This window comes from Narcine bancroftii, chromosome 3 (assembly GCF_036971445.1).
Source record: "Narcine bancroftii isolate sNarBan1 chromosome 3, sNarBan1.hap1, whole genome shotgun sequence".
Classification (NCBI taxonomy): Eukaryota; Metazoa; Chordata; class Chondrichthyes; order Torpediniformes; family Narcinidae; genus Narcine; species Narcine bancroftii.
The window spans coordinates 220,072,357-220,089,360 of record NC_091471.1 but is presented as its reverse complement, the minus strand read 5'-3'; the positions used below and the strand labels follow the sequence as shown (position 1 = coordinate 220,089,360).

The 17,004-nt window shown below is 41.9% G+C and overlaps 1 protein-coding gene and 1 long non-coding RNA gene across 4 annotated transcripts in view; one reads left to right on the top strand and one right to left on the bottom strand.

Moving 5' to 3' along the window:
* Window positions 1-17,004, bottom strand: part of LOC138758144 (uncharacterized) — a 45,541-nt gene that overhangs the window by 16,203 nt on the left and 12,334 nt on the right. The window lies entirely within an intron of this gene.
* cfi (complement factor I) overlaps window positions 1-17,004 on the top strand; it is a 104,591-nt gene that overhangs the window by 81,791 nt on the left and 5,796 nt on the right. For all 3 annotated transcript variants that reach the window (XM_069926660.1, XM_069926659.1, XM_069926658.1), the window contains 2 exons: window positions 5,601-5,884; window positions 11,036-11,137. In XM_069926660.1, coding sequence (XP_069782761.1) covers window positions 5,601-5,884; window positions 11,036-11,137 — 386 coding nt within the window. The remainder of the gene's footprint in view (window positions 1-5,600; window positions 5,885-11,035; window positions 11,138-17,004) is intronic.

The following is a 17,004-nucleotide window of genomic DNA, read 5'->3' as shown; positions in this document are numbered from 1 at the left end:
CTCTCTTCATCACCTATAGTACGTTCGCTCGAGCAGCTACCTTTATGGGGTAGTTGAAATCCTCTTCTGCGATGAGCAGCCATATGTCTTCAGGCAGCCCCGCTCCAGAAAGATCTGCTGAAACTGTGGATAAGAGGGTTGGCCATTGTTGAGAGTGAGCATGTCGCTCATGAGGGTGAAAGGAATCCTGTCCCCCAAACCGTTGATATGCAACAGTCGGGCCATGCATTAGCACTTCAAGTCCCAGAAAGTGCGGGGTCTCCTTAATGGCCACATACTTTCCTTGCTCTGGGCTGCTGAAGGAAGTCAATAATTCAGGCTGTGGTAGTAGCATATATCATCGGCGGAGATCCGGCGAATGGCGAACTGTGCCTTGGCCTGCTGGATCCACACCCATGGCTGTGAGTTCCAGAAGCTGTTGAGCTTCAGGGAAATCAAATTGATTGAAGGTTGGTCTTCCATCTTGATATCCAGCGTTGGATCCAAAAAATTCCATTTGGACCAGTCGAGGTCATCACTGTGGAGTGTCTCAAGGTTATAGCTTGGGAAATAAGACACATACAACAAGGAGTGCCGTTGACACTGATTTAATAAACTGGCTGCTCTCTATTATAGAGTCAGGCTGATCCTGGCTGCCACATCACCAAACGGGTATGACCAGTGTTCCTTCAGGCTCTGATTGGTGTCCTTATGACGTGTCATTGGTGATTGGCTAGACCGTCCCATTTTGTTGTAGCGTCATTGACAGGTGTGGTTTGTGCCACCCTGGTCACCAATTGGCCCTTTCGCGATCCGTCGCTGGCAATTGGCTGGATGAGCCCGTTTTGCAATGGCCTATGAGTACAGACTCCTGACACCTCATGCTGCCCGCTCAATTGCCATGTTCGAACGGTGTCTTCTGTGTTGGCCCACGACCGTGGGCTGCTACATGGTATCCTTTAAAACCAGCATCTTAAAGATCAATTTCTTTGTTAAATGTAGATTATAATTCCAAAAGTTTTAGCTAATAAATTGAAGTTTTTTTAACCAAAATTTGTACATATGGATCAGATAGGCTTTATGAAAAAGAGAAAATCTGTGGATAATGTAACTAGGTTACTTAGCATAATACATCAAGCACAAAAGAAGGGAGATTTAAGTATGACAGTGGCTTTGGATGCAGAAAAACATTTGATAGCCACGATACAGGCTGAGTTTTGAAGGAAAACCTTGAAACAGCTTAGCCAGAGTTTGAAGCTGTCTGAGGCATCAGGAGACTGTGGATCGACCTCCAGCTGTTGGGTTTCAGGAGTTGGTCCATGATTAGTGAGGAAAACAAAAAATTGTGAACAAAATTGACACGTAGTCTCCAGGTGTAAACTATGCAGCTCTAACAGCAGCACAACAGGAGGGTGAGGACATAGTGCCCTACTATACTGGTCTTCATCTAGAGGACCGGAGATTTGGACCTTCAACGGCTATATCCTATGTGACGTATCCATAGGACAACCCCGACCATTTATATCTGTGGCTTGGAGGCGCCGAGTATTGGATGCGATAAATGGCCTGGGGCATCCTTCCATTCAACCCACCACGCAACTAGTAGCAGTAAAATTCGTATGGCACAACCTACAGAAACAGGTTGCACACTGGGCCAGAACTTGTGTACAATGTCAGACCTCAAAAACAGCGACTTGTAAAAGCACTGCTCCAATCTTTTCCCCTAGTACACAAGCGTTTTGATCATGTACATATAGACATCATGGGACCACTGCCACCATCGCAAGGTGTCAGGTACCTTCTGACCACGGTCGATAGGTTTACGAGGTGGTCGGAAGCTGTCCCATTCTCAGACACCTCCACCACGTCATGCGCCGCAGCATTTATCATGAACTGGGTGGCTTGTTTCAGGTTACCCGTGGACATAACATTGTACATGGCACAGTTCACAACAACATTGTGGACAGCACTAGCCCAGCTACTCGGCACTCAGTTGCATCACACCACAGTGTACCATCCACAACTCAACGTCCTCGTGGAGAGATTTCACCACCATTAGAAGTCAGCCCTCATGGTGCATCTCAAAGACCCTAATTGGATGGATGAGTTGCCTTGGGTGATGCTGGTCATTCATACGGCACCAAAAGAGGATCTGGCCACGTCTTCTACTGAGCTGGTGTATGGTGGAACTCACTATTCCAGGGTAGTTCATGCCAGCAGCAAGAGGACAGGCACATTTACCCATGCCACTCCCAACATGGCTGCGTGAGAAAGTCGACACCTGTTCCTACTTCAAGGCATGGGGTGCAATCACTTCATATATCCCAAAGGACTGTGACTATGTATTCATACAACGAGGGATGCATCGTGCCCTTCTTCAGTGCCCATACGAGGATCTGTTCAGTGATTCGGCACAATGGTGTAATGTGTGTAGTGGACATTGGAGGCAGGCAAGAGTCAATTATGATTAACTGCCTCAAGTCAGCACACATGGACTTTCAGCAATCTGATGGTTGCATGCCCACCACAGAGAGGTCATCCACCTAAACTGGCTGATGGGGTATATATAATGGGATCATCATCCACTAACACTGGTTCTGGGGGAGAAGGGGTGAATTCCTGTAGTGGCCAGAACCACGCTAAACAACGAACTGGCTCATGGAGGTTTGAGTCAGCAAGAACAGGAAGCTCTGGAATACCGGGCTTATTGTCAATCATCAAAGATGATGTCAGGGACTTGGGTGCTTTAAAAAACATGCATCAAAGTTAGGTAAGGCAGTTAGTCTTAACTCAACTACATGACTGGAGAGTTTAGTTTGTCACTAAATTATCACAGGACGATATTTACTAGCACTTGGATAGTCATGGATTGATTGGAGGGAGCCAGTATGGCTTTGTGACAGTTTGTGTCTCACGAATCTGATAGTGTTTTTTGAAAAGTTGTGAAAGTGGATTGATCAGAATAGGGCAGTGAACAAGGCCCTAGATGGCAAGGTAAATTTTCTAATTCTTTAATATCCTTCTCCAAACTGTTTACTTCTGCCATATGTTCCCTCTTACGATTCTTCATATAGGATACAACTTGTCCCCTTAAATATGCTTTCAGCACGTCCCATATTAGAAAACTATTATTAGTAGACGGCAGATTTGTTTCACAAAATATTTCTATCCGTCTCTTTATAAGTTTGCAGAAGTCTTCCACAACTTTAATTTCCATTACCTTCTCTCATCACTGAGTCCATGCTCGTAAAACGACTACATAAAGTTTCCATCAAGTTCAGGATGGAGGCTATATCTTGGGCCAACTCCCCAGCTCTGATGGCTTCAGCCGGTCCCAAGGCCCCTGCTGAGTCGCTCCTCAACAGGCTTCCACTCGATGTTCCTGGCTGAGCTGTTATTTCTTTTGGTTGTTTCGGTCATTTAGTACTTGTTTTACCCATTTTTGACAATAAAATTCTGATTTTTGAGCTTTTAAACCATCTTTTTAATACTTTTTGTGGAGAGCTCTTTCAAAACACCTGCTCTGCTCATTAGCATGGCCATGCTCCTTTGGATAGATTTATGGATAAAAGAGGCTCAGAAAGATAGGGACCAAATACAGGCAAGTGGGACTAGCCCAGAAGGCTTGTGCAAGTTAGGCCGAATGTCATGTACCACGCTGTATGATTCTCACTTTATCGCTGATATAAATAGATAATACCAACGCATGACATTGGTTTACAAGTGTCATTGACTTTTGAGTGACAAGTTCTGGAAACTTCTCTATGAAATAAGTTTTCAAGTGGTATGGTGAGAAGCCAGCAGCAGTTTTGAGGACAGAGATGGAAAATCTCTGCTCCTCCTGGGTCTACATGTTTTATGGTCAAGTTTATTACCTCTTATAAGGACTGTAGATTCATTTATCCTGAATGTGCATGCTTCTCTGGCATGCCTAACATACCTCAATTTCAGGAAAGGTTCTCATGCAGATGGTAAACTCCTTGAGACACCTAAAATTTGGAGTGGATGAGCACAATGATTGCAAACCAAATACAGAAAAATCCCTGTTATCCAGAATTCAAGCAACTGGCAAAAAAATGGGTCAAAAGTACAGATAAATTAGCACGCTTCGCCATTATGATCCATGATATTCCATTCACACAACATGCAGTCTCAAGCAACCAGAAAATTCAGTTATCTGGCAGGTGCCTGATACCAGAGATTTTTCTGTAATCCAACTGAAAGTAGAATTAAATGTATTTCAAACATGAGATCTGATTATTCAGTATTGTGTTGTGTTCATTTTCTATTCACAACATTTGGGTAATGAATTCCAAATAATACGATAAGATTTATCTAGTGCCTAATACTCACACTGATTATTAATCATATTTCCAAAATCTCAGATCTCTATTTTATCGACAAAGAATTAATTCCTAACAAGAACTGTGTTGCTAAATGCATGAAAGCTCATGAACTGTTGCCAAGTTGTGTCTATTTTCCTTTCATTTGTCTGTGGAAATATTGAAATTTTGTCTCAAATTATTTCCTCTTCCTCTACAATGACATCTTCCATTAAGAATGTATTCTTTGCTCATGTGATTAATTTGCCAGTTGACATTTTTCCAACAGTTTTGCAATCTGTTGATACTCCAACAGATTTGCATAATTTATACCATGCATCTGGATGGTCAGGTGCTTAAGAATGAAAGGATCATTATTACAAGGCATATGTGATTGCTGAAAATGGAACTGAAATACTGGAATATGCTGTTTATCCAGTTTGAAAATCAGACCCAGAACTGTTAGAATGATACATATTTGACAAAATGTGAGATATACAGGTACACAATCCTTTATCCGGAACCGTTGGGGGACAGTGTGTTCCAAATTTTGGATTTTTCCGGATTTTGGAAAGCCCACACGAATTGTGCTGCTATGTCCACCCCCACCCCCTTCCAGTCACCCAGCCGTCTCACCCAACTGTGGTCCCTCGGCCTCCCGGATGTCTCCCCCGACCACCGGTCCCTCGGCTGTCTCCCCCAACCGCAATCCCTCAGCTGTCTCCCCCAACCGCAATCCCTCAGCTGTCTTCCCCAACCGTGGTCCCTCGGCCACCTGGACATCTCCCCCGACCGCCAGTCCTTCAGCTGCCCAAATCTCCCCCGACCACCAGTCCCTCGGCCGCCCGGCAGTCTCCCCCGGCTGCTGGTCCATCAGCCGCCCAGCCGCCTCCCCCAACCACAGTCCCTCGGAAGTCTCCCCCGACCGCCAGTCCCTTTGCTGCCTCCCCCAACCGCCAGTCCCCTTTTGCTGGATTTTGGAGCTTTCTCGATTTTAGATGTCCGGATAAAGGATCGTGTACCTGTATTTGGACGGCACGGTTAGTGCCATGCTGTTTGAGTGCCAGTGACCAGGGTTCAAATCCAGCACTCTCTGTAAGAAGTTTGTACGTTCTCCCCGTGTCTGCCTGGGTTTCCTCCAGGTGCTCCAGTTTCCTCCCACCCTTCAAAATGTATCGGGTTGTAGGTCAATTGGGTGTAATTGGGCAGCATGGGTCCTTGGGCCAGATGTGCAATTTTCAGTGCTGTATGTCTAATGACATATGTTACTTTTATTCATTCTATTTATCCTTATTTTAGAACCTACTATTCATCCAAATACGTTGTGAGGATTGGAAAGTTCAGTAAAAGAGATATTTCAAAGAGAGAAGAAATTATGCCAGTCATTCAGATTATTATTCATCATGAATACAATCCCAAAACATTCAAGAATGACATTGCCTTATTAAAAATCGATCACATATTTAAAGACAGAGAATGCATTCCACTGAGTGAAGATGTCCAACCAGTCTGTATTCCTTGGTCTGAATACATATTCAGGCCGAACAAGACATGCATCGTTTCGGGATGGGGTCAAGCACAAGGTACATTGACATAACAGTGCTATGCTGAAATATTTTGAAGATTTTAACTTATTTTAAATATTTGACAACATTGTCATAAATTATTTTAAAGCTCAAATTACAACTTTGATTTTCTATAGCTATTTCATTTCTTACATAGAACATTATAGCACAATAAACAGGCCCTTCAGTCCTTCTGGTCTGTGCCAAACTATTATTCTGCGCAGTCTCACTGATCTGCACCCAATCCATAGCCCTCCATATTTTTCTCATCAATGTCCAAATTCTTCTCAAATGTGAAAACTGAGTCTGCATTCACCTCTTCAACTGGCAACATATTCCACACTCCCACAAATCTCTGTGTGAAGAAGATCCGCAGAATGTTCCCCCTAAGCCTTTCCCTTTTGTCCTTATCTCGTGTCCTCTGGTTTGTACAGCAGTGGAAAAAGCCTATCTACATTTACTCTGACTCTCCCCGATAATTTTAAATACCTCTATCAAATCTCCCCTCATTCTTCTACGCTCCAGGGAATAATGTCATAACCTGCTTAACCTTTCCCTGTAACTCAGTTTCTAGTAAATCCTACTAAATCTTCTCTGCACTCTTTCAATCTTATTGATATCTTTCCTGTAGTTAGGTAAGCAAAACAGCACGCAATACTCCAAATTTGGCCTCACCAATGTTTTATACAACTTTGCCATAACATCCCAACTCCTATCCTCAATGCTTTGATTTATGAAAGCCAACATGCCAAAAGCTTGCTTTACAACCCTGTCTACCTGTGACACCACTTTCAAGGAACCCTCTGTCCTACCACTCTCATCAGTGCTCTATCATTTACTGTGTATGTCCTACCTTGATTTATCCTTCCAATACGCAACTCCTCAAACTTGTCTGCATTAAATTCCATGGACATTTTTCAGCCCATTTTTCCAGCTGGTTCAGAACCAGCTGCAAGCATTGAAAGCCTTTCTTGCTGTCCATAATGCCTCCAATCTTTGATTCATATGAAAACTTGCTGATCCAATTTACCACATTATCATCCAGATCATTGATATTGAATGCAAATAAAAATGGTCCTAGCACCGATCCCTGAGGCACACCACTAGTCACATGCCTCCAGTCTGAGAAGCAATCATCCACCACCATTCTCTGGCTTCTCACCTATAGCCAATGTTGAATCATGTACACTACCTCACCATGAATACCAAGCATCTGCACCTTCTGACTATCCTCCCATGTCAAAACCCTTATTAAAGTCCATGTAGACAACACCCACAGTGTTTCCTTCATCAACTTTCCTGGTAACCTCCTTGAAAAATTCTAGAAGATTGGTTAAACATGACGTATCATGCATAAGGCCATGCTAACTATCTGTAATTAGTCCCTGGCTATCTGAATACTTGTATATTCAATATCCTTGGACACCTTCCAATTATTTTCCTACTACTTACATCAGCCTCATGGCCTAAAGTTTCCAGGGTTACCTTTGGAGTCTTTTTAACCATGGGACAATATGAGCTACCCTCTAATATTTTTGCCCGGGCCCCTGCAAATTCTACAGTACCCTCGCTCAAGGTGTGAAGGAATATCTTGTCATGTCCTGGGGATTTATCCACCCTTATTTGCTTCCAGACAGCAAGCACTTCCTCCTCTGTAATCTGCATAGGTTCCATGACCCATTTTCCTAACTTCCTTAGACTCTGGGCCAGTTTCCTGAGTAAATACTGATGCAAAAAACCCTTTCAATATCTTTCCCATCTCTTCTGGCTCAATACATAACCAACACTCCGATTTCCAAAGGGACCAATTTTGTCCCTTACTATCCTTTCGCTCTTAATACACCTGTAGAAATCTTTAGTATTTTCCTTCACATTCTCTGTCAAAGCAACCTCATGTCTTGCTTTAGACTTTGATTTTTTTTTCTTGCATTTTCTATACTCCGTAAGTATATTTTAGCTCCTTGATACCTTTACCTGCTATACACCTTTCTCTTCTTAAGCAGACTCCCAATATCCCATCAAAACCAAGGTTCCTGATGCCTGTTAATTTTGCCTTTAATCCTGGCAGCAACATTCAAACAGTACTCTCAAAATTTCATCTTTGAACGCCTTCCATTTACCAAACGCATCCTTGCCAGAAATCCATTTGCCCCAATCCGTGTTTAATAGATTCTTTCTCATTTCTTCAAAATTGGCCTTTCTCCAGTTTAGAATCTTAATCCGAGGACCAAACCTATCTTTCTCCATAATTAACTTGAAATGAATGGCATTATGATCACTAGACGTAAAGTGTTCCCCTACACATACTTCTGTAATCTATCCTGTCTCATTCCCTAATAGGAGATCCAGTATTGCACTCTCTCTGTATACCTCAGTATATTGATTGAGAAAATTTTTTTGAACATATTTGACAAACTCCAAGCCATATGTGGAAAGTCAATATGTGGAAAGCTAAAATCCCCTACTACACAACCCCAGTCAATATGTGGAAAGCTAAAATCCCCTACTACACAACCTTCTTTCCTCCAGCGGTCTGGTCTCTCTCGACAGATTCACTCCTCCAATTCTCATTGACTAATGGGCGGTCTATAATACAACCCCATGAGTGTGGTCATACCTTTCCCTTCCTCAGCTGTACCCATCAAGCCTCAGTAAACAAGCCCTCGGGTCTCTCCTGCCTGAGTACAGCTGTAATATTTTCCCTGACAAGCAATGCCACTCCTCCCCCTTTTATCCGTTCTCCTCTGTCATGTCTGAAACAACGGAACCCTAGAACACTGAGCTGCCAGTCCTGCGCCTCCTGCAACCAAGTTTCACTAATGGCTACAATGCCATAAATTCATGTGTCACATTCCATGCTCTACACTTGTCTGTCTCTCCTACATCTTCCTTGCACTGAAATAGCTGCACCTGAGACCATTTCCACCACATACAACCTTTTGATTTCTGACTTTGCATCCATCTTCACATCATCTTTTCCCTCCTCCAGTCCACTACCTACTCTGGCACTCTGGTTCCTATTCCATCTGTAAATCTAATTTAAACCTCCAGAGTAGCACTAGCAATCCTTCCCATAAAGTTATTAGATCCCCTATTATTTAGATGCAAATTGTCTCATCAAAACAGGTCCCACCTCCGATGGAAGAGCCCAATGCTCCAGAAAACTGAACCCTCCCTTCGGGACCATGTCTTTAGCCACGTGTTAAGCTGCATAATCCTCCTATTTCTAACCTCACCAACACGTAGCACAGGTGGCAATCCTGAGATCACAACCCTGCAGGTCCTGTCCTTCAATCTAGTGCCTAACTCCCTGAACTCTCTTTGCAGGAGTTTATTCACCCTTCTTACCCACATCATTGGTCCACACATGGGCCACATCTGGTTGCTCACCCTCCATTCTGAGAATGCTGTGAACTCGATCTGAGATATCTTGGACCCTAGCACCGAGGAGAAAACATACAGGATTCTTGATATCTTCTACAGAACATTACTGTCCCCCTAACTACAGAATTCCCAATCACAACTCTTCTCCTTTCCCTTTTTTGCCACAATACTAGATTCCCTGCAGAAACCGGACTGCCATGGCTTGCCCCTGATAAGTTATTCCCCCCCCCATAGTATCCAAAATGGTACTCCACAGGGGTGCCCTGCATTTGCCTACCTGTCCCTTTTACCTCTCCTGTCACCCATCTACCTTCCTCCTGCTTTCTAGGGTGATAGTGTCCATGCAACTTCTGTCTATCACCCGCTCAGCCTTCCCAAATGAACCAGAGTTCATCCAACTCCAGGTCCAATTTCTTAATTTGGTTTGTAAGGAGCTTCAGTTGGATGCATATCTCACAGTTGAAAGCATCAAGGATAGTGTTGGATTCCCTGACAATCCACATCCTGCAAGAGGAGCATGTCTCTGCCCTGGCTGTCATTCCCACTATCTATGAAATAGATTTTTTTTTCCGAAAAACCTGACCTTACCTTCCCTCAACTCCAGCACCTTCTCCCCAGCCTCTGCTCACTGAAGCCTCACAAACTAAACCTTCAAATTTCCACTCCTGCGCTAAGCCACTCATACACTGGCTGCTCCCCACAATGGCTGTGTGACTACCTCATTTTTAGTTGCTCTTGCCCCCGTGTAGCTTTCTCGCTCTGCCACTTGAGTGGTCTGCTGCTGATGCGCACCAAGACCGAGAAGCGCTCCTTGTTTTAAACACTTCTCCTCGCTCTGCACGTTGATTGGTATGCTGCTAATATTCCCTTTAAGTTGCCACCTTATTTCAGATATCTATAGAGTTTGTTTCAACGTTGTGTCCTTAGTTTATCGTGCCTAGTAATGTGGCTCCAGTGCTTTGTGGGTTATTTTTATTTAAGATGTTTGATGTTATTCAAACAATTAACAAGCAAGAGAATTTGAAGTTCATCATTGTACATTCCCAGCTTCAATAAATCGTGATTCCCTAACCATAATAAAATACCTGGAAAAAAAATCTCAGTTCCCTATCACTAAATCATAACGGTGGGTAAAAAGTGTTCTGCTTTCAGCTCTTCTACCTCGTTTGATTCCCCTTGCTCTTTAAATAGCTTCCAAAATAAAATGATCATGGACACACTCACACAAAAGTACACCCATTCATGCACTCATGTGTGCATGTAAACACTTTAACATGCAAAAGCGCATAACCATTTGAATACCCATAGGAAAGCATACCGTAAAAAAAAGCACTAGCCAAAAATCTTACTGGCCTGTAAGTGTGCACAAACGTTCGTAAAGTGCACAGACCCATTCTAACATAAACATGCACATATTTCACTCATTGAAAGGTGTCTGCACCATTTCACACTCACTGTCTCTAAAAGCGGGATGAAATATGAAAACCAACAAATTCAATATTTATTTGATTATATTAACCTCTCCCTCTCGTCCTCTTTTCCTTCCATCTTCCTCCCCTCTCCTCGCTTTGCAGGCGAGCAGTCTTATATATTAACTTCCTGCTAAAAAGCCCCAAATAAAATTCCACATTGATTCAAAGTTCATGAGGAATTTAATTATTGGGAATAGGTGGATTGGACAACGAAGGATATTGAAATGTAACAAATCTCAAACCCTCATCCAACCTGTCTCAAACATGGGATCAATGTTAATCTGTATCATATTGTTGCATTTTCCATTTATAGAAAACACCAGGGTGAGCATTCTGCGTTGGGCTGAGGTCGACATTATAGGAAATTGTTCATCAATTTACAAATCTGATTTTTATGATGGAATGGAATGTGCAGGTAAGATTAATACTTTGATTTCAGTCATGAAAATCAAGCTCCGTTTTTTTAATGTCAAGAGCACATCGCTGCAGAAACTCAGCAGGTCAAATGGTGCACTTTATTTTTGATACCTTCAAGCACAAAAAGGTTGGTTATATTAATTTTTAAATTTCGACATACAGCACGGTAACAGGCCATTTCAGCCCACGAGTCCTTGCTGCCTAATTTACATCCAATTAACCTACATCCTCGGGATGCTTGGAAGGGTGGGAGGAAACTGGAGCCCCCGGGGAAAACCCACGCAGACACAGGGAGAACGTACAAACCTCTTACAGGCAGCATGGGGATTCAAAACCCAGTTCCGATCACTGGCACTGTAACAACGTTTCACTACCGCTACACCAACTGTACTGCCCCTTGATATTAACCCTAATGAAGGGCCCAAACCCGAACTGCTGGTTACATATCTTTATCTTTGCTATATAAAATTCACTGTTTGACCCTCTGAGTTTCCCTGGCTTTGTGTTTTTACTTCACCCACAGTGCCTGAAGACTTTCATGTTATACTTTCAGATTTTTAATGTACAGGTTGAGATTTCCAGTCTTTATTTTCAGATATAGGTCCCTAAAATTCAGGAAAAATATGATTTAAAGTGGGTAGATGTGCTGTCTGTCTCATTTTGACGAGCTGATTCTTTTTAGAATCCAGAACCACCACAATGTGTTTGGCTTATAGAATGACTGGCAAGCCATTCAGTTGCAGAGATTGCGGACAGGGAATAATATTGGTTTTGTTGATGTGGTTTAGTTGAGGGCAGATTTTGAAGGGTAAAGGTAGTGCAGACTTGCAAAATGCGAAGGCACAGAATATGGAAACATAAAGGTAAACTTCCAATTTGAGCCCATAATGATAAAAGAAAATCAATATTCATAGCAAAATATATAAATAGACATGCAGGAATATATGGGGATGATCAAACAGCCATTCCAAATACAAGATTTCAAAATGACCTAAAGTGGTAATGAAGTGTTGTAGGATATTTAACTTTCAACAAAATTAATTTTAAAAAAATCCCAGAAACACAAAGATGAGGTGAAGGTAGGACAGCAAAAGCAGAAAAATACCAAATGGAAAAGTGGAGACAAAACAATGTTGGGGGATTATCTGAAGATTCACAAACATAAGTGATAATGAAAGGTACCATATGAATCATAACATTTGGGTATTTTACCAAGGATAGTACAATAATCATGGTGGACTTCAAGCAATATAAGGACTGCACCACCAAGCCATCCATCCTGAGATCTGGTGCTGTCTGCTCTTTCTCTATTTGTATGCTCTCCCTTTGATCGTATGGGTTTCCTCCAGGTGCTCAGATGCCTCCCATGTCCCCAAAATATATGGGTTTGTACCTTAGTTGGCTTCGGTAAATTTTCTCTAGCATATAGGTCAGTATAGAAACTGAGAGTACATTCTGGGAATGTGGAATGTGGAATGAACAGAATGGGATTAGTGCACTTGGGCGTTTGATGTTAGCACAGACTCAATGCACCAAAAGACTTGCTTTTGTATGAGATACAGCATGGTAAAAGCCCTTCCAGCCCACAAGCCTGCACTGCCCAATTACACCCTTGTGATAAATTAACCGACTAACCCCATACATCTTTGGAATGAAGGAGAAAATCAAAGCACCTGGAGGAAACCCATGCAAACACAGGAGTAACATACAAACCCCTTTCCAACTGCAGAGGATTCAAACCCAGGTCGTTGGCACTGTAATAGCATCACACTAACTATCAGGGTTCGGCTGGTCTCTGGAATGATACATTTTCCAAGGAGATCAGGCAAGTGTAAACAGATTCCTGGGAGAGAGATGTTTTTCCTACATGAAGCCATTAAGCAGGCTGTAAAATTTAGAAGAAATGAGAGGTAATCTCAATGAAATGTACAAAGTTCTTAAGAAACTTTGAAAGGTGCAAGCAAGGATATCTTCAGTGGCTGGAAAATCAGGGTCACAAATTCCAGTGAAAAAAAGGTCAACTATTCAGGAATGAGAAAAAATTACCTTGTTCACCAAGAACATTCAAAAGAGTTTTTTTTTGGATAATAAGGAAACCATGGAAATATTAAATTATTTCAGTAATACTGAGGTACAATCAACCATAATCCTACGGAAACAGCAGCCTGGTTCCATTTTCTTTCTTCTAATGCAGCAGCCTTCATGCTGGTTATAGCATGAATCAGGACCAAGGAGGTAGGTAATTATGATCAAAAAAATGAAAAATAGATTATGCAAGAAGCAAAAACCTCCAATCTTATATGAATTATATGGTTCAGCATCTCACTGGTGTATGGTCCCACCAAAAGCTCATCATCCTCCATCAACTAATTGGAAAAACAGTTGTGCACCTACAATTTACATTCTGCAAGAGTGTCATGAGAAGATAATCTTGTTGGCCTATTCCAGTCCACTTTACCCAAATGCACTTCCTAAAGAATTTCAGGCCTTCCATCTTATGCAGAGTTGACCGTTAAGGCTTGACCAACCATGGTGATTGATTCAAGATGTTAGTTGCAAGCCCCTATGTGAACCATGATTGATCACCTCCAGTCAGGAACGATACAAAGAAATCCAATAGAGAATTCAGGATTTTGTTTACCCAGAGAATGACAGGAGCTCATGTCCATAGGGAGTGGCTGAGGCAAACAGGATTTAACCAATTTGATATCATTTCCTTATATTAGTCTTTTGGAAACATTTCTGCTCATCTTTATTTTTGGAGGCTTTGAGTTTCATTATCTAACCAACATTTGAAACAATCAAGAGGACCAACTTACATTAAAATTACACAAGTTATGTTAGTATTTCAATCCAACTCAACAGTTTCATTGGTATAACGATGACAAATCATGATGTTCATAGTCACACAATATATTTCTATGTCAAAATGGTGTGTGACTTGGAGGGGAATCTCCAGGCAATGGTATTTCCATGTGCCTGCCTCTGCAGTCCTTCATGGTCACAGACGCTTTAGGTTTTAGGTGGTGCTGTTCAGATAGCCAGGGAGAGTATTTTGTTGATGTCACAAGTGATCAATGTTAGCGTAAACATTTCAGGCAATGGATCCACTGACAATTAAGTGGGTTGCTCTGTTGTGGGTTTCTTGTGTGTTATTGAAGTTGCATTCAACCAGACAAGTCTTCCATCTCACTCTTGATTTGTGCCTTGTACATGATGGAAAGGCTTTTTATATCAGAAGATGAGCCCTCATGATAGTTTACTAACTCCTGACCACATCTATTACATGTCACTGATCCAGTTAAGTTTCTAATGAATGGTGAATCCTAGAATATGATAATGGGGGAGAGTTGGGGATGGAAGGACCAAACAAGTAATTAATGGAACTGAACAAATTATCTAAGGATATTAGTTCAAATTCTGCCTTCTATGTTCTGTGAATGGCTGATTGAAAAGGATCAGTTGTGGATGTCCAATTAGCAACAAATCTCTCTCTGAAAACTGACAAAAACTTTCCTGAGTGGTAACCATTTACCTTTCAAGCACCAAAGCCTGGTGAAATTCATAAAATGTTAAATTTTGAGCATAGTATAAGAATTGCCTGCAACCAGTGAACTTGGAGGAGTAAGCGCTTAGAATTAGAAGGGGGTTAAGTTAGGTTATGTGAAGTTAATAGTAATGTTAAAGTGTGATTCTGTTTTCATGTTTAGAGATAATTAAAAGTAACTTTTTTTAAGTAACCATTTGTCTTGATGAATTTCTATTGCTGCTGAGTTTTGGGGTCCTCTGAGCCCATAACAGTATGTAGAGCTCGTCGAAAGAATCAAAGACTTGTTGATCCAAACCAAGGCTTTTATTAGCAAAAGACAGGAGCTCTTCACAGGTGGCCGACCAGTCCGGAATGATCCGACCTGGCTAGGGACACAACCCTTTAAGGCCCAGACAGTAGGCGTGGCTTAGCTCTCAGACAATCGCTGTAAGCACAGTCTAGATACTGTAACTATATACACTATATACATTGGTGATAGATCTGTACTATCAGACAGTACAAGTTCAGAAAAGATTCACACACCAATCTCGCTTCTCACTCCTCCAAGTTCACTGGTATCAGTCAATTCTTATACTGTGCACAGAATTTAACATTTATGAATTTTCACCAAGCTTTGGTAATTAAATGGTTACCACTCAGGAAGATTCTTGGTTTCAGAGGGGTATTCGTTGCTTGCTGGACACACACAAACTGATCCCTTCCGATCAGCCACTTCAGTGTCTTGCTGAAAAAACTTGCCCCATCAGGGTTTTCCAAATGATGACCTCTTCTGCAGGTCACCAGAGTTCCTTTTGTTTCCCTTATTTAAGGTGAAACATTCTAGCCAGACATTTCCTCTTGTATGGACAAGGGTTTTCAACAGGCTGAACTCAGAACTCATAACCTGTCTTCAAAATGGGGTTTCAATAAGCTGGCAGCCTTCAATTACTGCAGAAACCAGTTCTCTCTCTCTCAGAGAAAATTTGCTTGATCTCCTCTCTCTCTCTGCTTGCAAAATCACATGACCTTCTTAGCACAGCAAATTGCAACCAGACAGTTTGAGGCACCAGACCAAAACTTTTTAGTCCGTTTATCTGTTGCTTTCAAAACAATAATCCATTACTTCACAGCATGTCCAATTAACACCTACTTATGAAGTCTCTATAAGCATCCTTCAAAGTTTTTGCAAAGGCACTCGGAGCCTGGACTGTCTGGCTTGAACAGAGCTCCGGCATTTTAAATGAGATCTGTTTTGTGGGGGGCGTGGGAAGATGGCGTAAGGATCAGACGTGCCTTCCAGTCCTCTCCTGACTCCATCTTATTGTTTTGTCTAGAAATGCCCATTAAAATTCTTTAAAAGTTTAGATAATTTCAGTGCTGTTAATTTAACTTATGATGGTACAATTGGTGGAAAAGAGGAAAAAAAAATGACAACAGATCATCAAAAAACTACATTTTCCAAAAGTTCAAGTTTTGGAGCCTACCTACAGGAAAGACACCGGGACTCAGCATGAAATGGATCCCAGGAGAGAGGTACAGTGTTCGGATGTAGAGCTCAATGTTACATCGGTAGAGCCCCCTAAAGAGGGCGCCAAACAACCTTTAGAACAAAGAGTTACTCAAAGGCATTTGTCAACTGTAGAGGTGGCGCTGCAAAGTGCATCTTTTGAAATAGAAGAACCTATACAACTTGATGTACTGGGAGAACTTAATACATTATGGACTGGGGGAAACCCCAGCCAGCGTCCTCCAGTCATTGCTGGAGAGGCTGTGGCTGGGGTTTCCACACGCAGTCATACTATGAGGAAGGCAACCAGAATGAAGGAAGGAACAGAAGATCCTTTGGTTATGCAGAAGAAGCAGGAATTTGTTGAGCCAAAATCTCTTCCAATTGAAAAGATTTTTGTGAATCTTGAATCTAAATTATCTTATACAATACAGGGATTATCCAAGATTATGACTGAACTTGGTACTAGGTTTAATACTCTGGTGAAAATACAACTCAACAGATGGCTGAGTTTGGAGCTTTTAAGCTTGAAGTGAGAGATACATTTAATTCGTGTGAAGAAGATATAGACGAAATACGGGATCAAGTTTTTGATGTGACCAAAATTGTTGAAGACTTACCAACTCAAAATAAAAATTTGGTGAAAAAGATTGATTATTTGGAAAACCAATCCAGACGGAACAATATAAAGATTATTGGTTTGCCGGAAGGTATGGAGGGACCAGACTCAAGAAAATTTTTTACTGAATGGATTCCGCAGGTGCTGGGTCAAGAACATTTCCCGGAAGGTATAATACTGGAACATGCTCACAGAGCCTTGCGTAGAAGA